General features: G+C 33.8%; 3 protein-coding genes across 3 annotated transcripts in view; all 3 read right to left on the reverse strand.

The window, feature by feature from the left end:
• LOC112905243 overlaps positions 1-12438 on the reverse strand; it is a 105962-nt gene extending 93524 nt beyond the window's left edge. Inside the window, exons 1-2 of the mRNA XM_025977251.1 lie at positions 12240-12438; positions 9509-11493 (exon numbers count right to left, since the gene is read on the reverse strand). Of these exons, the coding sequence (XP_025833036.1) occupies positions 9509-11493; positions 12240-12333 (2079 nt within the window). The 5' untranslated portion in view covers positions 12334-12438. The remainder of the gene's footprint in view (positions 1-9508; positions 11494-12239) is intronic.
• LOC108741866 (furin-like protease 2) overlaps positions 1-15778 on the reverse strand; it is a gene marked incomplete in the record, with an annotated part of 465880 nt that extends 450102 nt beyond the window's left edge. The window contains 1 exon segment of the mRNA XM_025977267.1: positions 15477-15778.
• A 1719-nt stretch (positions 15779-17497) lies between these two features.
• LOC112905244 lies at positions 17498-22479 on the reverse strand. Its single transcript, XM_025977253.1, has 2 exons — positions 22281-22479; positions 17498-21324 (listed from the first exon to the last, which is right to left on the reverse strand). Exons 1-2 carry the CDS (start codon positions 22372-22374, stop codon positions 17549-17551), a joined length of 3870 nt encoding a protein of 1289 aa, XP_025833038.1. The 5' UTR covers positions 22375-22479; the 3' UTR covers positions 17498-17548.
• Between the last annotated feature and the right edge of the window lie 2132 nt (positions 22480-24611).

Here is a 24611-nt window from a genome sequence, read left to right on the forward strand (position 1 = left end):
CTTTAAATTATTGATAAAATTTACTATGTGAAAAATCGTTAGATAATTCAATAACTCATACGAAAAGTTTTAGAAGTTAATAGTATTTATCCATAATTATTTTGTTGCACATACACTAACATTATTTGAAATAGGTCAAAAATATATGCGAAAATATATACAACGTATTGCAAAAATGTGAATATTGCTTTAAAAATACAATTTTGTCTTCCCGGCACCTCCACTAAAAATGACAACAATTTCAAATTTATCTGTTTCTGTTTGTATATTACAACGACAATTTTCCGTTTGTTCATGATCGTGTGCTTGCTAGTATGCTTTTGTTTTTCCATATACCTAAGCACAATTTTCCTCAATTTTCACGTTAAATATTTCGGCACGAGCGACCGCTTTTTTTATTAAAATATGTGCTGTGTATATCGTTATAATGTTGCACTCGCAATCGTCCATGCTCTGTTTCTAACAGGAATCGTGAATTTTTAAAGTTAAAATCTTAGTGCATCAACTGTTTAGCGGTAAATTGCATAGCTACGGTGATTATCTGCATGCGTAGCAAATGCAAAATCACATTGGCTCGCAGTACACTACAGATACCTGAGCTGCTCCGATATTTTCTATTTTATGTGCAATGAAATCGTTCAGAATGGATAGAGTAATAAAATTCTACATTGTTTTCATGTATCCATATATTTTGTATTTCTCTTTACACTTATACCAGCTATTCTCACAGCATATTCTCTGATTTGTCCAATTTAGGTACAACATACCAATGCATCTGTTTTAAGTAGACAATAATTGATTTTATATGTTCCTTAAGTATGTCGTTTAAACTTCTACCTGTTTGTCCGCTGTACTTCGCTGCACATTATTTACAATTAATACATTTTGTAACAATATACTTATTTTTCTTTATTTTCTTACTACATAGATACACATTTTATATTTTTATTAACGGAAACAATGTATCGTAATCGATATAAATCTCTGATAAAATATTAGTTTAAAAAAAATGGTTATCGCTAATAGAAATCTAAACAACTCTTCAAATATTATACCAGTGTGCAACTGTTTCTCAATGACATATTTAATTGGCGGTACTTTTTGTAATATCTGTTTTTGTTTTATTTGACTTGATAATCTTTTGAAAACTTCTACGAATCAAAGTAATAAATCAAAAATTCTACAAATGTTAAAATTTAATCTACCATCAGTTCCAAAGTTATTATCCACCTTATATATTGTTTTGCTGAGGGTAATGCTGAGAAAAAGTTGTTTAGTTACTGCGATTTTAAAAAAATTACTTTAATTAACGTGTTCATTGCTATACACTTTTGCGAGCAAGCAGGTGGTAATTATTTACAATAAATTTTATCGAAATAACATCTGCTTTATTTGGAATAAGTAACAAGCTTAACTCATCAGGTTGTTTTTTAGTAATTTACCCAAGTATTAGCCTATTAACAACAGTAAACATTATGTCTTAACGTATTATAAAATTTTTTTCTTTACGTGAATTACATAAAAAATGAAAGTAAAACATATCACCGCTTGTTAACCGTAAAAACGTTGTTTCTTTTATCTGAGGGAATTTCGAACAAATATTTACAAAAAAAACGTTGCTTCTACAGTAGATATTTAAAAAACGCATAAACAATCATAAAATGTTGAATTGTACTTATTTTTTGACCTCCAGATATTTTGTGGCTTATGATAACATTGATAACATCGAACTATCTACAATACTTTTGGAGTTTTCGACAAACAAATACTTTAAACTCATCACACACGACAAACGTTTATAAAGTATATTATACCTGCTAAACGCATATAATTGAACACTTAGTATTTGCATAACGAGGATTAATTAATCAAAAAGTATTCTTAAGCAGGTTTACGAATCATGTTCTTTTCTAATAACCTGTTTTCAATGACAGCAATCATTTATGAAATGCCTCGTTTAATGTTAATGGCAAATTTTTTGTCTTCCTAATACAAGCATAAAAATCGCTAATCAACCAAGTCGTAAAAACGTCAATTACATAGATTACGGTAACCTTCGAAACGCGAAACAAAAAAATTTCGCGAAATAAAACACTGATAACAAATCGTCCTCGGATCCTTTTGTTAATTTGTATCTGGAATTCATAAGCCGTAGCCATCAAGTAAAAGACTCGTCCCGTGTGTTAGCATATCTAAAGTAAGATAATTGTTCCTGGTTGTTGTTGATCAAAATTTTCTAAAGCCTTTTACGATCAGACCCGATTAAATTTCATCTTATCATATCAAGTATTTAGTCTTTGAGATCAATGGCATTGGGAGGCTGTAAACGGTTTCGATCTTGCACTCAATTCGCTCTGTGAGACATAACAGTTATTATATGCTTTTCGTATTCATTTACAAATTGAAATTTTAATGCGCTGCAATATTAAAGTACATAGGTGTATTTATAGTGCAATAATTACTCCGATGAATGTAAAGTTCAAAGATATTGTACATGTGCATACACAAATATAAAATAAGTATTGAGTGCGCACGCATTTCGGTTTAGGTATAGCACAACTTACGTTTGTACTTATATTGTAAATTTAAGAAACATTACATCCACTTACTCGATAGAATATGCATCGCGTATATATTTATGTAAGTAGGCCTAGGTCAAAATAGCGCATGTATAGATGCGAGATTGTTCTAAAACCAACAATGCACTCGCTTTATTTTATAAACTAATATGCAACTGTGTATATGAGAACCAATGAAAACTTATTTCTTATCATTATTTGTTGTAATTTGCCTACCTATGCGGCCAGCACAGTAAGCACCATTAAATCGCAGTTAAAAAAGTAGATAAGACAAGAGGTACTTCAAGTAACTGCATATATGTAAAATAAAGTCTGATGCATATGTAGCAATAAACAATAGTTAAAAGTACATTCAAAACACACACCTAATAAAACTAAGTAAAATGTTTAGTATATAAAGCGAATCTTTTATTACAGCGTCCAGAAATTCCTGATTTATATTACATTCCTAAATCCCTAATTCCCTTCTCCTTCAGACCCAAGGATCCAAAGTTTCTGGGCTGACATTTCAAGCTAACACATGATTATTCTTCTTCAATCCAAGGAAGATATATTAAATATTAAAAAGATTCTAGGACTAGATACATATACGCACCAGGATGTTTGATGAGAGAAGAAACAAAAAAATCGAAACATAACAGTTAGAAGCAGGGATAAGATTCCTAAAGTTTGAAGAGAATGGGGAAGATCCAGAGAATGCAGAAGGGAAAGATACAAAACAAACTAAACTTTTGTAAACATGACTGAATTTTCCGTAGAAATCGTAGAATTTATTAGGTAATATCTCAAAATCTTAATTATTTCAAGTTTTGTAATTGTTACAACTTAATTTGTAATATCAACTAAAATACCTTGTAAATTTATTTCTGCCAGGATTTTAATTCGGGTCCAAATTGTAATTTTTATTATTTTCGCTTACGAAGCAACGGGCTAGAGGAATGAATTGTAAATATCGCTTTATTATTTAGGTAAATTTTCGTTTTTCATTTACTTGATAAAACCAATGAGTTTTACTTATACCAAGCGTAACAATTAATCAAAACCTTACAAATATATTTTCAATTTTTTACCACCATAAACTACCGCAGGATAATGAGGGAAAATTTGTTCTTGTTGTCATGGTTTCGCCGGGAGTCGAACCCGGGACCTTCGGCAGTGTATGACAACAGCAACAAATTTTCCCTCATTAGCCTGAGGTAGTTTATAGTACTGAATTTTCACGTTACTATTTGATACTAACCACTATTAAATCTCAAAGTGTTTCTTACAAATATAATTAACATTGATACAGAAAAGACGCCGAAAGTGTTAGCTTAAGTCTGACTAAAGTCATGAATTTTTTTCCTATTGGTCACAGCATTAAAATTTTTATTCTTATTTATTGAAGTTTAATAACACTATATATTGGGTAGTATGAACCCGGCTTATCTTCATATATTTACACATTTAAGTGCAGCCATCAAAAAAAAAACACACGATAAATTTGAACAAATAATAAATAATTAGATATTAACATAAAAGCCGGATTCGATTAATTCAAAATTAAAAGTTCATTCGTATGAAATACTTGTGTGTCCTTCAAATACGATTAACACTAGAATTTTGGGTATTGTTTTGCTATTTAGACCTTTGCATAGAATTAGGGAGTACACCGGTTGGATTCCCAGTCCGCTTCAAATTTTTATGTTGTGATGGTGGTGATTTATTGATAATCACCAATCAATGTCATCTACTGATACTACTTTTAGAGAAATAGAGTACATTCCTTGATTATAAATGGCGATGTATTGCCATTACTTGATATTATGTATGTAGGAATTTAAAATAGTAACAATTGAATAATTGTTTGGTAAATGTCTAGGTGGGGGGGATCGAAAGAGGAGGTCTCCCCCACCACCGTAAAATAAAAACTTCGTGGCGGTCTCACTCCCATAAAAGGCTATGGGGGTTAGATGGGGGTAGGGGCAGGGGGGATCGAAAAAGGGTAGTCATCTGAGTAAAACCCCATAAAAAATTTGCGACGGTCTCACCCCCATAAGAAGTTATGGGGGTTGAAAGTTGATTATTTTGACAATTTTCATACAGTATAATTCAAATAAAATTCAATAAAAAAATATTTTCAAGCGGGTGGAGGTGGGGGATCGAAAGAGGGTGGTCACTTGAACAAAACCCGATAACCTAACCTAACCTAACCTACCCTATTGATAAAGATATTTAAATAATGTTTTATATAACTTTCTCAATATTTTTATGTATTTTTCATTAGTTTTACCTTTGAATATTGTTTAAGAATGACTATATAAATATTTACATGCCTAGAAATGTATAAAAATTGGCATATTTATTAACTTTGAACCCCCTTAACGTTTTATGGGGGGTGAGACCGCCATGAACTTTTTACGGTACAGTGGTGGGGGAGACCTCCTCTTTCGATCCCCTTTACAAATCGTTTAAATTAGTAATCGTAATACAAATTAATAAAATGAGTTTTTTAGATATATTAAACAGAACAGAAAAAAGTTATAGTCTAACTGAAGTAAATAAAACGGTTGAATATTATAACAAAATTCAGTACATAAAAAAAGTAATTTAGCAATAGTAAAAGTGCAATAAATCACAGGCGAATGCAATAAAATAAACGACAAAAACGCCTATTTGTTCTACACAATACGTAAATCATTATACCATGCAATAATACTTAATTGTGGACATATAAGTAAATGTATGTTTTACCAATTACGCTGAAACTAATAAATATTGTTTTTTCTTTCAATGTGTATCAATTAAAATTTCTACTAGTTCACAGCAACAGTAAATTACAACTCCAGAAATAGAAATAAATTATCTAAACGTTATAATGAAAACAATAGCACGACAGTAACTGACGATGAGATAAATAGTTTTTCTTATGTACCGCACCAATAAATTCGGTTGTTGTCATAATAATTGTCAATATTATTTAGTTCAATATTCATTGTTTTCTACATAGCATCGACTCGAAACGAATTATTAAACGCTCTGATTTTTCCTATCTCTATCTCTAAAATTAAAATGTCATGATCAAGATTCGTTCATGATTTTAAAAATTACACTTCTAAAAGGTTGACAGACAATGTTAAAATTTTTATTTTTTTCCGCACATTTAGAGGACACATAACATTCGTAATATCCGGTAATTTTCTGTAACAATTATTAGTGTTCGGTTTGTCTGTATTTGTCCATTATTCAATTAGCCGTGGAAAAACATGTTGACAATTGCGCTTTCAATTAATACTTGTATGAAAACAGCAAAAGAAGCGAAATATAATATACCGTAAAGACGTTAGATGTAGCTTTTACAGGACATCAGTTTTGTAAATTTTTTCTTGACTTTATATTATGACGGCGTTTAAAAGATACTAGGGAGCAAAAACATTAGATTGTATTGTAGACAAAATCGATCTTACTGCGATAGTGGGTGGTGAGACATTCTGGAATTGGTTAAAGGGTGATTTGTATTAAAAATATACTGGGCAACACTTGACTTCTCAATCCGATTAAAAATATGTTCTTTATATCTTGTCAGAATAGGCCTTTTTGTTTGCCCAACATATTTAAGTTCCGGACTCTTGATCTTGCATCCCCCGCCTTTTCGCATGTTCAAATTTGGTATATACAATTATTAACAGCACCCTTTTTGAACATTCATATAAATAGTCACAATTTACAATTTAGAAACGCGTTGATAATGCCCACATGAAGAAATGGCGAAACACGTGTCCGCAGTGGTTATAGTTCTAGTGGTAATTTACGAGTCCCACTCGTTCTTTAGTTATTCTTTTTTAATTAATGTGGTAATTTTGCATGCACTACGCACATTATAGTGATACAGTCCTGTACGCGACTCCAAAGGTCGAACGTATCTGACAAGACAGTCAATTGAACAAAATTAATTTTTCATTTTAAAAGTGATATATTCAAAACCGCTGTTGACGTGCGGACTGATCAACGACAAACTTTCCTGTTTGGTTTTGATTGCAAACAGACGTACGTATACAATTTCGTTATGAGAAAAGGGTACAGACCTATAATTTTTAACGGCTCTAAAGAGTTTTGATTAATAGATGATTGCTTTATTAAAGTGACAACTTTGACAATGTAATCAAAATTAATTTTCTAGTTTTCCGCGTCTGCAAGCGTAAACAATGGTATTAAATTTGATAAACTCTTTTTTAATTAGATTTTTATAGTTAGTAACCTTTGGACCCGCACGATAAAAATAGATTTGCATATGCCTTTCCGACGTTGCCTTTAATCTAGCATCTCACAACTCGTAGATTTCTAGCACTTTAAAATATATTCTGATAGGAATATCTTAAGATTCCAGAATTTTCTCGTTGACAATCTAATTCTAAATACAGGGGGTTATCGCATGTATCTAGATAATTACATTTGTAGATGGGACACTTTGCATTTACAATTAACAAGATACAAAGAACATTTGCTATACACCACAGTAATAAAACCACTTTCCTTTAGACCTATTTCCTAACAATAGACAGCTTGTCAGACCCTAATCGTACTTTCAACCTTATTCGTCAACCGTTTCTCTACACGTCCTACCAAATATAAAGGCATATTAAATAAGTTTTTCCCTTTATAATGAAACCAAACGTCCAAACGAAACTTTTCTGAAAGAGTTATATTTATACCTACCGAGAATACTCAGTCACAGGTGAAACGCACAAAAAAGCTCGCAAGAAGATGTGGGATCCACCACGAGTCCAAAATAAAAGAAAAACTGTCAATTTTGGACAAAGTTTTCTCATTATAGATATACAAAAAGAAGTCTTCAAAAATTCATAGGAAGGGACGGGATGCTTAATACTCTACGAAGAGGGCTTCGGACAAAAGAGGAAAATGTATTGATGACTTTCCAGCAGAATTAGAACTTTCCATTGAATAATGAAATTTCATTCGATGAGCACACTTATGTACAAAAAACAGTAGGCGCTTCATAAATAAATTATATTTTTAAAGTTAGTTAAAGAAGCTGAGAGATTCAAGTTCAAATAAATGAAAAACAGTGTGTACGTACTTATGTCAAGGAACTGAAAGTTCAACTACACAACTACACGGATATTATATTAGGTATTATAGGGAGAATGGATTTACTGCAAAAAGTAGCTAGGCAATTAAAATCCAAAAATTTTCACTGCCAGGAATCAGTTCATGTAGCATTTGTGTTTCGTTAGTGAGAATAGGGAGATGTCTGCTGATTTTTACAAAAAAAAAAGAATCAAACTGATATAACTATAAAGCTAAAGCAAAACGTTCTCTGAACGTGAAGTGACAGATTTCTTTGATAGAACATTTGCTTTTGATGTCGCAAGAGCGAAAATGTATGATTTGGTGAACGTATGAAATGTGTCTTTTTAACCACGTCTATCTGAAAATATCACCTGCTTCTTAATCGTAAAAGGTAAAAACTTTTGAACAAAGAGTAATCTTAGAAAATACTACAAATGGCGCAGTAAACGCCATCTGTACCACGATGCTACATGTAGTAAAAAGTAGCATCGTGCTACAGATGGCGTTTACTGCGCCATTTATAGTATTTTCTAAAACGCACTGTTAAGACAGCAGATAAAAGTTGGTCTGTGTTCTGTCGGAGCTGCCTGCAACGCGCTGATGATATCCAAAAAGATCGAAATCGCCATCCGCGTCTGGCAGTTTCGACAGAATAGAGACCATTTCGAATTATTTTATTTAAAGAGTAATCACCTTCAAAAGCTTTAAATTGCGTCTATTACCTTATATTACCTATACCTTATTATTCTCTTACATGAAAAGGTGACTGAAGATATTTGTACGAATTTTCCCATATATTCCATCGTATATTTCAAAAGATGATGCAGTCTTTTGATGATAGCATGAAACAAAATATCCCTATACTCAGTTCTCATGTCACCACCAGGGTGTATTACACTTCACACAAGAGAAAACGAACATGCTGATTAGACTTCTAACAAAATGAGGTTGAGTGACAACTCCCATAAATACATTATCTATAATTAGGCCGAATTATGCAAAAACGAAAGGGCGGTCAAAATAAAAATGAGTTAATTATATTAGCTGATTACATTAGCGAAGAGATAAAAATTTAAGGTATCTTTCGAGCATACAAAATTAAGTTTTTTTTTATGAAAAATAGCTACCTCAATATGAATTAAATACGTTTCCAAAATTATGAATGGAAGCTTTAAAAGATTAAATGTTTGGCAGCTGTTCAGATTTAGTACTACACAATGATTAGGCTTGAAACGCATTAAGATGAATTTTGTAATACCAAAATATTTCTGGACAGTTTCAGTTAAAAAGTTTATGATAATAGCATTACTTTAATAAAACATATTTTGTATTAACTTAAAAATACTAACGTTAATAATTTGAGTTTTGAAAAATCATAATCTCCATTGATTTTTTGACTTGCTGCAAACATAGGCATTTTTAAAACCATTGTTCTAAAATGCTTAAATACATTAGTTCCTATTTGTAACATTTCCCTAACCTTTCATGCGTTTGTAGGCGTTTTTAAAACGTGTATTTTCAAAACTTCCTTCATACTATTATAGAGATGGTTAGAAATGTTGAGGTGTTATAAAAAGGAGAACAGAGAACTCTGTAGAAGTCAATGAGCAATAGGCGAAATAGGTTGGTAGGACACCTTCTCAGGAATTAAGGGCTAGTTAGAGACATATTAGAGGCAGAAACGGGAGTAAGGAGGGGTAGAGGTAGACCTAGTGTTCCGTCGCTATTCGCCGAAACGTTTGTTTTTTGTTATACTTATAGTTTTTAGTTATATACACATTTAATAATATCTTATTCGATTGCGTTTGGTTTTAACTGTACATTCTTTGCATCCTAATTTACATTATCGTGCATATTACATTTGAATCTTCTCNCTTTCCTGGTAAACTTTTGCTTTGCCGTGTAAGTAACCATTTTTTAGGACTAACAGTGAACTGTATACTTTTTGTATGGCTGAAACCTCTACGATTAATGGAACTGTCACCAGTCGTAGCTCTTCTGGTATTATGGATTCTATTTTTCTTTTTTAAATAGGGAATCAAATAGCTCGAACTTTTTATTTTGTCTGAATGAAACGCATTGGGCAAGTCCAAATGGGTGCTGTAAACCCTTAAATCATCAACGTTTGATACTGGATTGCAGGGTGGTGTTGCTGACTTTTTCTTTACCTTTGATTGTTTTGATGGGCTATTCACCGTATCACACAACAAACCTTCTAGTGTGAATGCCCTTGGAATTGTTGCACTTGGAAACGGGAATTTGTAAGAAGGAACGGTTTTCTTCGACTTTCGTTCAGTAACTGTGGGGGAAGTTAGAGTTAACTGAGATGGAGATGTACCTGACTTAGTTGAAGCCGAAGATACCTCTTCTTTGGGACTGCAAATCATTGCAGTTAACGTCAAGTTTTCAGTTTTTTCCAAAATTTTTGGCTTTATACACTTAGATTGAATACGATCGACAGATTTCTTAATTTTTCGAAAAGATGCTGATTTTACAGCGACATCGCTGTCTATCCTCACTTTACAAAGTTCGGGTAAGGTGTTGTTAAAGGAACTACTCGATTTTATTGTTGTTAATTTTGTGACGCAATCGCTTTTTTCCTTTACCTTCGTATGTTTTTTAAGATTTGTGGGTGTTGCTAATTTTACAGTAGTACAACTTTTAATCTTCGGGTTTTGGTTCTTAGACACAGCAGATTGTGACATTTTCTGTAACTGAGATCGGATTTCACTTTTAGTGGACTTCATTGGCAGGCTTTTAGATGTTCCTTTGGATGGACTAGTTTGCTTGTTTCGCCTGGTAATCGGTCTAACTTCAGGCTGTTTGTGATCAATGCTACAGCTATACTTTTTAATCGAAGATTCTCCAGAGTCCGGAAGTCCGAAATTCTGTATTCTCGAACTAAAAGGTTCTGGCGACTCACGTTTAGTTTTTAAAGGCGAGGTCACATTTTGATGTTCGACGGCCAATGGTACGTCTGATAGTTCTTTTTCGATTTCTTCATCTTCGTCTGTTGTACTTGTCGAAAAAGATACATTATCACAAGTATCTTTCTTAGATTGATTACTGGGTTGTTCATATTTTGGCTTGCACACTTTATTTAGCACTTCTACAATTGACATATCTCTTTTTTTTAAATGTTTCCTTGTTCGCCTTTTAGCTTTGGATATTTCATTGAACTGACTCTTCCTCGATGAGCCAGATGTTGATCCGCTTGAGGTTGCTTTCTTCTTTGGATGTTGTGGTAAATGTTTTGCCTTTTCATTTACCACTGTACGACGACAACCTTTATCGAAATGTGCAAAACAACTACCGTTCGAACTGCTGTTAGAAATTGATGATGACGTAAAGTACATTTTCTTCCTCGGGCTGTAAATGTTAATAATTTTGGCACTTCTTGAAGTTGAACCGTCGGACACCTGTTTATGTTTCACCAGCTTGTCATTTTTGGGCGAGCTATTGGAAGAAGATAATGAGTTGCTGAAAGTTGTTTCGGCATCAATTTTCTTTTCTTTGTTTGAGATGACATTTGGAAAATATGTTTTTGTAGACGTTGGTGCAGAAATGTGCAATCCCGCTGTTCTCGGACTGACGCTAGTAAAACTGGATGATGAACGTTGAGCTTGCACGTCATTATTCGTAGATATTGATGAACTTCGTTGACTAATGTCAAGCAATTTTAATTTATTTCTTATAGTTTCTAAGTTCTTTGCATAATCATGGGTGCTGCCGCCTTCGCCTTTCGCTTTTCTATCTCGATAATTAGACAAGTTTTCACTTTCAATCCTAACACTACTTGACAGTTTCTTTGGTTCGTTCTTCTTAGGGACTGTGAAATTTTGACCTACAACCAGAGAAGATGGGGGAAATGAGATGGTTTCAGCAAAACTTTTTGCCCTAATGCCACTTAATATATAAAGCGAAATTGTCAACTACGAAGATGTCGAGTAACACAAGTATTTCGCTGAACTTCAAGAACTTTTTAATCGAGTTTAATTTGTGACAAAATAAATTTTGCCAAGGACGATAACTCAACCTGATTATTTGTGAAACTTTTAAGGAGAATTAAAACCATTGGGAGGGTTCTAAACAATCAACAACGTTCCGTAAATATTCCATTATTATTATATTATTATTATTATTATTGTTACTACAGAGGCTGATTTCAAAGTCAAATATCGTAACTAATTGATGATTTCTAACTTGATCTCAAATAAAATGTTATTAGATCGATCTAAACAATACTCCTTTGATGTGTAAGTGGTAAATGATAGAATGTAAACAATGAGATGTCAATGGACAAACCCAAAATGATGTTTGAAAAATTGTTAACTGTACTGGTACAATTCCATCACTTTTAAGTCAAAGAGTTAATCTTTGATCACTTTATATCAGTCTCAGGTTTCCTATGCAAATATTATTAATTTTAAACGCTTTGCTAACATCATAACAAGTTTATTTCGATTTTCAAAAGTCTTAAAATATATAGATAGATGCAACATCAACTGTATCCCCAACTGGGCATGATTTGGTTTTTACTTTGTTGGTCATAGGAAAATATACGAATGTTTTAAATTACAAACAACCAACCTGAGTTGTCCGCCACTAAATTCTTCCTGCCCGCTTCGGTCTTGCTTGAATTCCAGCTCTCCAATTCGTTGCTTTTTTCAGAGCTACCTGACATGCTTTTACGAGCATAAAGTAGCCTAGAGAGAACAACTTAGCTTCCATTTCGTCATGACGTTTCATCATTTACACTTCAAAAGAAATAAATGTCATATTTGATGAAAAGAAATGTAGCTCGGCCTGCTACAATACTTTTTTCGTTGGGCTTTTTTTCGTTGACTAGCGCGAACTCCGACATTATTTATGTTAATAATTAAGAAGACAAGACAAGAGTGAAGCATTTATTTTATACTAAAAGCATTCCGAACATTATTATAATGTTTTCGAACAAAAAAGGTTCTACTCATCCATATAACTTATTTATAAAAATACTCGAATGACCTTTAAAGGAACATCAATTTATTTAACTTATGGTTAAGAGTAAAGGTGAAACTGATATGCAGTAAAATAAGAAATAATGTCAGTGCAAGTTATGGCTTTGCGTTTTAATCTAACTCTCAATTGCGCATAATACATGTCAAGGTTGGCCCCAAATTGTGCATCGGAAATAGGATAAATGCAAGAGCAAAACTATATTTATACCAGCAAACCAAGGTCAAGACCGACCGAACAAGACCAAGACTAAATACAAAGACTAAACGAGAAATTATTACTTCCGATGGATCTATGAGTTAAACTGTTTGAAGCAACTTATAAATATTCTTTTTTGGATAAAAAACATTTTTAATATTTGAAATTTTCAGTTTGCTTTGCTTGAAATAAAGAGACACAACTAATTTTTTTTGTTTTTAAATTGTTAGTTCTCTCAAGTACCTAACCTTGTACTATTATGTGCTCTAAAGGGTAAATTTATGTGTTGGAGGAAATGTCAATTTATGCATTGGAGAAAGGGTAGGTTCTAGAGTTTTCATAACTGTCAGAACTATCAACAGTAATTTCTTTAAAACTCATGATAAGCTCGCGTGTATGACAAATAATTTCAACATTTAAGATAATATTGTGTCGCTAAATAGAAGAATTTGTGCTCAGAATTTTAAGAAAACGTAGGTATCAGATTAAATAAGTAAGATCAAGACTTAACCAGCAAGACCAAGACTAAGACCAAATATAGAAGACCAACATTGGGATCATCACTCTAAACAACTAAATATGAAAGTAAACACACAGTAATTAGTTAAGAATTATGATTTCTTCCACTTGAAAAATCCACCGTGTGATGGAATGACTATGGTGATCAAATTAATTACAACTTGTAGCTAAAACTGGATGTTTATTTCCGTATTTTATATACGTATTTTCCACTCCATTAGTTACTATCTTATTGCCTACTTCGAGTAGGTACTATCGGACTAACATAACTGCCCTACACTTCCTAATTATTTCCCACTTTATAGCTTTATATCTTTTTTGCCCTTCTTCGTCTGTCCTGATTTTGGATTTCCGCCTTTCTTCTATTATTCCTAAAATCTCATTTGTTATGCAGGGTTTCCTACTTTCGTTTCGTTTAAGACTTAGTATATCTGTAGCTGCTGACTTCAGGCATGTTTTAATGCAGTTCCATTCTGTCTCTTTGTCCCCGTCATTCGTTTCTCCCGCTGCCTTTAGTATTTCGTCTGTCCTTTTACCTAGCCCATCACGCGTTTCGTTCCATTTTAGCTTTTCTAAGTCAAAACGTTTCCTACCTTCCCTATTTTTCAGAATTTTCAATTTAAGATTGATCTTCATAACTACTAAATTATGATCGCTATCTATATCTACTCCTGGATAACTCCTACAATCTTTCACTTAATTTTTAAACGTTTGCCTAACAAGTATGTAATCTAACTGATATCTCCCTAAATCANTTTATTAAAGGAAAAATCATCAACTAGCTGTACAATATTAAGTTGGCGTACAGCAGAAGCTGGTATAAGTTAAACACCGACTATCCTGCTTCATCACCTAGATTAGACTACTGTTCGTCAATAGTTAAGGATGTGGGTTGTTCCAGTTTTAGGGAAATGCGAAGATTAGCTCAGGATAGAAAAAAGTGGAGGTGCGAGTCCAACTAGTCTTAGAACTGATGACCTTAAGATTATGACGAATATTGAAGTTTAAATCACAAACAATGAAGATTATCTTCAATGCAAAAATAACTCTTTAATAAATTCTGATCTTCATTTTCTCACTTTCAAAATTTTTAATTCATAATTTTCTAACTCCACATTTCATATATAACACTAGGATACGTTTACGCTCATATATTTGTTTTGGCAAAGATCTAACCATTACTAACGAAGAAATAAACCACAAAGTTAAAGTTACAATGAATTATTCTACTAACTACAATGACAATTTCGTCAAGCAGTGGGTTTCTTCAGGTCAAAGAAGTACCTATTTCTTCTAAAGGTATGGTAAAATGATCAAGATAATCTTTTGTAACTTCAGTGTTGTTAATTTTGTTTTTAATATCAAGTTAAAAGAACTTCAAACTTCCTTGACTCAATATGTACATAGACAGTTCTGTTTGTTCAACTAGTTCGATATTCAGCTAGCTCTTGTATATCATGTAAAAAATGATTTTTGTCACGTCAGTCACAATTTAGCAGTTCAAATCAGTTAACACGCATGGGTTACGCTTCATTTAAAATGAAAGTATCTTACCAGACAGTTTTACTTAAACATTCACCTCGTTACGAGACACTTAATAAATTACCTACTGGGAAATTCTAGCAAACAGGTAGGTATGCATAACCATAAGTATATCCGCAAGTTCGAATTGAGAGATTTTATCAGAAAGTATTATTTACTTTTATCACCAAACTTGGGTAGATACTTTAGTTGATGAAGTTTCAAAAAGTCTTCGCTTTTTAAAAGACACAGTACATTAAATTTTATCTGTGAGAAAGACACAAACTTAATACCTACTTTGGTACAATGTTCGCTAATAATATAATATGTACGCGTTAGTATGACTGTTGCTGCAAGTTTACATAGATTTTTTTCCTAACTGACTGGCCTTGTGTACAGAAACACTTTCCCTAAGAAACTAACATTCTAAAGCACGCAAATTGTATTGTATTTCTGCGTTCTATTGAGAGGTGTTATCTAGTTGCGTTATTACTATAACAACTTCTGCAACTTATTTCTGCTTTGACATCTCCACGTCAAAAGAAACTGTACTATGGTACAACATTAAACTTAGTTCGTCAAACGACTTACCAAAAAACGAGAAGCTACGCTACTCTGGAATTGAAAATTCACTTTCTACTGAGCGATACTTTCCACCAGGTAACTTCTGGTGACACTTGCACAATTTAAAACTGAATATTACATTAAGCATATTTTGATTCACACTAACAGACGTGCATATTTCGGGCCCACTACCTCAATATGCCAGAAGGTTCAATTGCTTTTAATAACTATTAATTCCTTTTTTATTTATAATATCCACGCAAAACATTACCGATATTTAAACGCGCGTACACCAGCAATCACCACGAGTCAGCTGTAAACTGACAGTCAAGTTTCATTCCATAGCAAACCTACTACACTAGAAAGTGGGTGTGCATGGACACTTTCGCGCATCTCCGAAGCGCAACATTCGCGGCCTAGTCGATTTACACAAGCGCTTTTAGTTTTATTATACTTTATTTATTTGTTAATCCCTTCATTATAAAAACCGAAATATGCAGCAGAAGAACAAAAGCTTCTCAACAAAGACACCGAATAACGATTGCAGTTTGTCCATCAGAAGTGTGGAGATCCAGAGCGGCTACCTCCTATTTGGATAAAGCAAAAAGCATCAGTAGAAAGAAGAACATCCACGAAATATAGAGTGAAAAACACGTAAATGAAACTTGATGAACAACCTCAAGCCCTCTTTTCACGGACAGTCCTCATCCAAGCGTCCAAGGAAGACCTGGGATTGGATTACTGTGGGCAATCGCGCAGGTCAACGAAATCGAGTACTGAATAGGAAAACAATGACAATCATTTATGACGTAATCTATAATTACCTCAGAACTTATCCTAATTATTATAATACAGTTCTTGGCCTTTTTAAGAGCGTTATTACGTCAAATGAAAGAGTAAAACTACCAAGATAGTAACCGCGTATTATTGACGAAATCACCATGACGGATTATGGTGGCATCAAAAGTGTTCAACGTTTCGTCTCCTATCAGTGGGACATCTTCGGAAACTTCACGTGGTGGTGAAGTGGTGATGCTGAGGTGATAGAAAACGAAACATCGAATGCCACAGTGATCCGTCATGGTAATTTCATCAATAAGACGCGGTTAAATACCGGAAATCCACTTTCTTCACACGACAACCGTGAAAGTCTAAATCAATCTCTAATCAAGGGAGTAGTCATTTCCGAGATGACTGTAAAATCTAAACTCATAATTACCCCCGAACATAAAGATTATGACAAATTTTAACTCCAAAATTCAAATGTTGCTAGGTGCAATTTGGACTGTTTGAATTTGAAATTATGAGTTATCATAAAATTTCAATATTTTAAGAGAATTCTGGTGCAAAATTTAGATCGTCATTAGAAATCATATCAAAAATAATTGCTGTCATTTTTCGTGGACATTAGCATGGATTTTACAAAAGAATCCGAAAAAAGTGACCATAAAAAAAAGAGTCACTTTTCTAATTCTTAAGTTAAGATGTATCAGAATTTTAATGCTCTCGACAATCTAAAAATAAGAGTCTAATTCAGCGATGAAGGATGAGTCGAAGATAACTACTCTCTTCGTTATTTCTTTCTTTAATTTCACATAGTAATGGTCACAAAAGGGTCAAACATTGAATCTTTTGGAATTTGGAGGTAGGATATTTCAAAATCCAGAAATGCTGTGGCAGGTTGGGAATCAGGAAACTATATATCGGAAGTGATATCTCCGATAGATCCGTATAGTTAAAGATGTAAGACGTTCCACATTTTGGGAAATGCGAAGGTTGGTTCGGGATAAGGAAGAGTAGACGTTCGTGTCCAACCAGCATTCAGACTAACGATGGTGAGGTATTTCAATAAACACCACCTACAGTTTAGCCACCAATTATGATTCCAGTAATGCTTTTAATTCATTATGTCGCCAAAATATCCACAATTAAACCCAATTCACCACAGATGGCGTAGTCTACATGTTACAGTTAAGTATATTTAAATCATAAATAGAATGTACATGAGTATATAAATAAACATAATAATATGATAGAACCTTTTTAAGCCTTAATAGTATAATAAATACAATTCGATATTGGTAAATAATAGTAGTAAGTTAACTATGAGAATCAAAAAATCTTTTCTTCCGTCTACCAAATAACCGACGAAAGCAACTGAAGCAACCGCTTTGCTTTCCGTCTTCATCTTGTGATTCCGACGTTTCAGAGAAGCCTCTTTCCGAATGACACCTGCAGATACTCGATGTGCTTTTGTCTGGAGAGTGGACTGCACTGCATCTAGATCGGTACAAAACGGTGAGGAGGGTTTGATCGAAATCGTCCTTCAGATTTGGTAACTTCTTTTCGGGCATTAGGTTATCCCCCCAGGAAACGTCTTTAGATTTCCGCGTATTGGAAGTCGAACGACCTTTTGGACTAGATAATTTTGATCCAGTTGGCTCGGTTAAAACAATATCATTTTTTTCCCATAACGATACGCAGCTTTCACAACTTCCAGCAATTGTGGTGATCCTTGTGAATGCTGGGAAGTCGTACAGACGCAAAAACTTTTTTGGCACATCAAGACTCAACATTAAGTTTGGATTTAATGGAACCATTGCATCATCATCCCCATTCAAATAGACCTCTCTGACCGAAGTAGATGTTACATTGTCGTTACTGATTTGATCATCTAATTCATTTATTTCTAAAATACTAACATTCGGGGTTATTTTCTGTTGAGTCCTTTCCATTGTAATAGCATCATTCAGTTCAAGTAAAGATATAATTGGATCTCCTTCACCATATGGCACTTGATAGGCTTCGAAGACACTTCTCTCAAGGAGCGGCATTAGAAAACAACCGCATACCCAACTTGATTTGTTGTAGGTTTCCGTCTTTTCATCTAAAATTTTCCCGGACGCTTTCGAAGCTGTCACATCCTTGTTATACAAACCATCTTCCGTTAATTCATACTGTTGTCCAACATCTTTCCGAAATGATTCGTGGCTTGTATAAGTTTCTTTGTTTTCCATTGGCAATCTTAGATCCTCTACACTTGTGGTAGCATCTTGTTTCTCGCGCAATGAATTGTTTTGTCCACCATTACTTCTTCGCGATGCACTAGTTGGCAGCGATCCTATCACATTCACTTCCGGTTCAAGAGGAAGCTTAAGCATTAGATCTTCATCTATAGATAGGCGTTCAGTAGAATTAATAGTACGAAGATTTACGTCTTCTTCTGAAACAATTCTGGTTTCTTCCGATATTACTGCAAGCTGTTGTTCAAACCTTTCTTCATCAAAATCCACAGACAGATCAATGTCTTCTTTGCTTTCAGATTCTGCGAACGCTTCCATTTTGTATTTATCGTTTATTATTGCTTCATCTTTCGATTCGGACTCTGACGTAACATTTTTTGCTAGACAAAGTTCGTTATTACTGCTCTGGTTTACCCAACTGATTGTGCTTTTATCCTTCATTTGTTCTTTACCGTTTATTTTTTCGATCTCCTTCGCTCTCCATTCAAGTAACATTGATAAAATAGAGTTTTTGAAATCATCACTTGGAACTGACTCCACGGAATCTTTTTCAGAAGGAGTCCCTGATATGTCAGAAAAATTTTTCTTGGAATCTGTACTGACATTTTCCGATATTTCCGGAGTTTTTTCCCTTACACACATTTTTTTCGGGGGGCTAGTGCACGTCGATGCTATACTGCTATTATCGTCATTTTCTATTATGATTTGAAAGACATCGTAATCTTGATCTTCTCTCATGCAGATTCTTTTGGATGGTATGGGACATGACAAAGTTTCAGAAAAATACGTTTCTGAATGTGAAGTAGATGGATTACTATACGATAGATTTAGAAACATGGTTTCTACATTCTTTTGACTGCTACCGCTGGATTTACTGTTGCTCTTTCCTGGTAAACTTTTGCTTTGCCGTGTAAGTAACCATTTTTTAGGACTAACAGTGAACTGTATACTTTTTGTATGGCTGAAACCTCTACGATTAATGGAACTGTCACCAGTCGTAGCTCTTCTGGTATTATGGATTCTATTTTTCTTTTTTAAATAGGGAATCAAATAGCTCGAACTTTTTATTTTGTCTGAATGAAACGCATTGGGCAAGTCCAAATGGGTGCTGTAAACCCTTAAATCATCAACGTTTGATACTGGATTGCAGGGTGGTGTTGCTGACTTTTTCTTTACCTTTGATTGTTTTGATGGGCTATTCACCGTATCACACAACAAACCTTCTAGTGTGAATGCCCTTGGAATTGTTGCACTTGGAAACGGGAATTTGTAAGAAGGAACGGTTTTCTTCGACTTTCGTTCAGTAACTGTGGGGGAAGTTAGAGTTAACTGAGATGGAGATGTACCTGACTTAGTTGAAGCCGAAGATACCTCTTCTTTGGGACTGCAAATCATTGCAGTTAACGTCAAGTTTTCAGTTTTTTCCAAAATTTTTGGCTTTATACACTTAGATTGAATACGATCGACAGATTTCTTAATTTTTCGAAAAGATGCTGATTTTACAGCGACATCGCTGTCTATCCTCACTTTACAAAGTTCGGGTAAGGTGTTGTTAAAGGAACTACTCGATTTTATTGTTGTTAATTTTGTGACGCAATCGCTTTTTTCCTTTACCTTCGTATGTTTTTTAAGATTTGTGGGTGTTGCTAATTTTACAGTAGTACAACTTTTAATCTTCGGGTTTTGGTTCTTAGACACAGCAGATTGTGACATTTTCTGTAACTGAGATCGGATTTCACTTTTAGTGGACTTCATTGGCAGGCTTTTAGATGTTCCTTTGGATGGACTAGTTTGCTTGTTTCGCCTGGTAATCGGTCTAACTTCAGGCTGTTTGTGATCAATGCTACAGCTATACTTTTTAATCGAAGATTCTCCAGAGTCCGGAAGTCCGAAATTCTGTATTCTCGAACTAAAAGGTTCTGGCGACTCACGTTTAGTTTTTAAAGGCGAGGTCACATTTTGATGTTCGACGGCCAATGGTACGTCTGATAGTTCTTTTTCGATTTCTTCATCTTCGTCTGTTGTACTTGTCGAAAAAGATACATTATCACAAGTATCTTTCTTAGATTGATTACTGGGTTGTTCATATTTTGGCTTGCACACTTTATTTAGCACTTCTACAATTGACATATCTCTTTTTTTTAAATGTTTCCTTGTTCGCCTTTTAGCTTTGGATATTTCATTGAACTGACTCTTCCTCGATGAGCCAGATGTTGATCCGCTTGAGGTTGCTTTCTTCTTTGGATGTTGTGGTAAATGTTTTGCCTTTTCATTTACCACTGTACGACGACAACCTTTATCGAAATGTGCAAAACAACTACCGTTCGAACTGCTGTTAGAAATTGATGATGACGTAAAGTACATTTTCTTCCTCGGGCTGTAAATGTTAATAATTTTGGCACTTCTTGAAGTTGAACCGTCGGACACCTGTTTATGTTTCACCAGCTTGTCATTTTTGGGCGAGCTATTGGAAGAAGATAATGAGTTGCTGAAAGTTGTTTCGGCATCAATTTTCTTTTCTTTGTTTGAGATGACATTTGGAAAATATGTTTTTGTAGACGTTGGTGCAGAAATGTGCAATCCCGCTGTTCTCGGACTGACGCTAGTAAAACTGGATGATGAACGTTGAGCTTGCACGTCATTATTCGTAGATATTGATGAACTTCGTTGACTAATGTCAAGCAATTTTAATTTATTTCTTATAGTTTCTAAGTTCTTTGCATAATCATGGGTGCTGCCGCCTTCGCCTTTCGCTTTTCTATCTCGATAATTAGACAAGTTTTCACTTTCAATCCTAACACTACTTGACAGTTTCTTTGGTTCGTTCTTCTTAGGGACTGTGAAATTTTGACCTACAACCAGAGAAGATGGGGGAAATGAGATGGTTTCAGCAAAACTTTTTGCCCTAATGCCACTTAATATATAAAGCGAAATTGTCAACTACGAAGATGTCGAGTAACACAAGTATTTCGCTGAACTTCAAGAACTTTTTAATCGAGTTTAATTTGTGACAAAATAAATTTTGCCAAGGACGATAACTCAACCTGATTATTTGTGAAACTTTTAAGGAGAATTAAAACCATTGGGAGGGTTCTAAACAATCAACAACGTTCCGTAAATATTCCATTATTATTATATTATTATTATTATTATTGATGTTTGCATTACTTCTGTACGAACAAGTTGCTGCTTGTTTGTACGGCTGATGTAATCCGCTTGTTTGTTTATAGTATTGGCATTTTTTAAGCCTCTGTTATTACACGACACGTGCGGCGGCAGATCTCGATCATACACATGCAAAAACAACAAATACCAATGCAATTTATGTATAAATGTTATAGAACAAAAAAGTCTATTTTATGGTTCAATATTATATTAATTTTATTGTAATTACAATCTATTTACAAAATATAAAAATACAGTTATTATTTTATTAATTTTATTGCAATTACAAATCTATTTACATATGTATTCATGTATAAAAATACAGTTAGACGTAGAACAAGAAACATTGTCTTTATTAGTATGATACATACAATGCGCTGGTTTTTTATTAAACTTTGGTACAATGTTACTGTAACCTAAATNTTAATCTTTGATCACTTTATATCAGTCTCAGGTTTCCTATGCAAATATTATTAATTTTAAACGCTTTGCTAACATCATAACAAGTTTATTTCGATTTTCAAAAGTCTTAAAATATATAGATAGATGCAACATCAACTGTATCCCCAACTGGGCATGATTTGGTTTTTACTTTGTTGGTCATAGGAAAATATACGAATGTTTTAAATTACAAACAACCAACCTGAGTTGTCCGCCACTAAATTCTTCCTGCCCGCTTCGGTCTTGCTTGAATTCCAGCTCTCCAATTCGTTGCTTTTTTCAGAGCTACCTGACATGCTTTTACGAGCATAAAGTAGCCTAGAGAGAACAACTTAGCTTCCATTTCGTCATGACGTTTCATCATTTACACTTCAAAAGAAATAAATGTCATATTTGATGAAAAGAAATGTAGCTCGGCCTGCTACAATACTTTTTTCGTTGGGCTTTTTTTCGTTGACTAGCGCGAACTCCGACATTATTTATGTTAATAATTAAGAAGACAAGACAAGAGTGAAGCATTTATTTTATACTAAAAGCATTCCGAACATTATTATAATGTTTTCGAACAAAAAAGGTTCTACTCATCCATATAACTTATTTATAAAAATACTCGAATGACCTTTAAAGGAACATCAATTTATTTAACTTATGGTTAAGAGTAAAGGTGAAACTGATATGCAGTAAAATAAGAAATAATGTCAGTGCAAGTTATGGCTTTGCGTTTTAATCTAACTCTCAATTGCGCATAATACATGTCAAGGTTGGCCCCAAATTGTGCATCGGAAATAGGATAAATGCAAGAGCAAAACTATATTTATACCAGCAAACCAAGGTCAAGACCGACCGAACAAGACCAAGACTAAATACAAAGACTAAACGAGAAATTATTACTTCCGATGGATCTATGAGTTAAACTGTTTGAAGCAACTTATAAATATTCTTTTTTGGATAAAAAACATTTTTAATATTTGAAATTTTCAGTTTGCTTTGCTTGAAATAAAGAGACACAACTAATTTTTTTTGTTTTTAAATTGTTAGTTCTCTCAAGTACCTAACCTTGTACTATTATGTGCTCTAAAGGGTAAATTTATGTGTTGGAGGAAATGTCAATTTATGCATTGGAGAAAGGGTAGGTTCTAGAGTTTTCATAACTGTCAGAACTATCAACAGTAATTTCTTTAAAACTCATGATAAGCTCGCGTGTATGACAAATAATTTCAACATTTAAGATAATATTGTGTCGCTAAATAGAAGAATTTGTGCTCAGAATTTTAAGAAAACGTAGGTATCAGATTAAATAAGTAAGATCAAGACTTAACCAGCAAGACCAAGACTAAGACCAAATATAGAAGACCAACATTGGGATCATCACTCTAAACAACTAAATATGAAAGTAAACACACAGTAATTAGTTAAGAATTATGATTTCTTCCACTTGAAAAATCCACCGTGTGATGGAATGACTATGGTGATCAAATTAATTACAACTTGTAGCTAAAACTGGATGTTTATTTCCGTATTTTATATACGTATTTTCCACTCCATTAGTTACTATCTTATTGCCTACTTCGAGTAGGTACTATCGGACTAACATAACTGCCCTACACTTCCTAATTATTTCCCACTTTATAGCTTTATATCTTTTTTGCCCTTCTTCGTCTGTCCTGATTTTGGATTTCCGCCTTTCTTCTATTATTCCTAAAATCTCATTTGTTATGCAGGGTTTCCTACTTTCGTTTCGTTTAAGACTTAGTATATCTGTAGCTGCTGACTTCAGGCATGTTTTAATGCAGTTCCATTCTGTCTCTTTGTCCCCGTCATTCGTTTCTCCCGCTGCCTTTAGTATTTCGTCTGTCCTTTTACCTAGCCCATCACGCGTTTCGTTCCATTTTAGCTTTTCTAAGTCAAAACGTTTCCTACCTTCCCTATTTTTCAGAATTTTCAATTTAAGATTGATCTTCATAACTACTAAATTATGATCGCTATCTATATCTACTCCTGGATAACTCCTACAATCTTTCACTTAATTTTTAAACGTTTGCCTAACAAGTATGTAATCTAACTGATATCTCCCTAAATCACCTGGCATCTTCCACGTATAGCGCCTCCTAACGTGATGGTTGAAAAAAGTATTGGCGACGGTTAAGTTATGTTTATCGCAAAATTCTACCAGTCTATCTCCTCTATCATTTCTATTGCCTAATCCAAAAGAACCTGCTATTGCACCCACTTTAGCTTCACCTATTACTGAGTTGAAGTCTCCTAAAACTATTAGGTTTTCCTGTCCTTTCACTAATCTTAACACGTCTTCTATATCTGCATAAACCGCTTCTACGTATTCATCAGTGTAAGATGATGTAGGCATGTAGACCTGCACTAATGCCGTTTTTACCGGCTTCGAGTTTAATTTAACCATAACTTTCCTATCGCTTTTTTGTAAATAACTTTCTACACTTTACCCTACTTTCCTACGCAGTACAATTCCTACCCCCGAATTACCTTCTACCGATCCTGTATGTATTACTCTACGTCT

This window comes from Agrilus planipennis, unplaced genomic scaffold (assembly GCF_000699045.2).
Source record: "Agrilus planipennis isolate EAB-ADULT unplaced genomic scaffold, Apla_2.0 scaffold24, whole genome shotgun sequence".
Taxonomy (NCBI): domain Eukaryota; kingdom Metazoa; phylum Arthropoda; class Insecta; order Coleoptera; family Buprestidae; genus Agrilus; species Agrilus planipennis.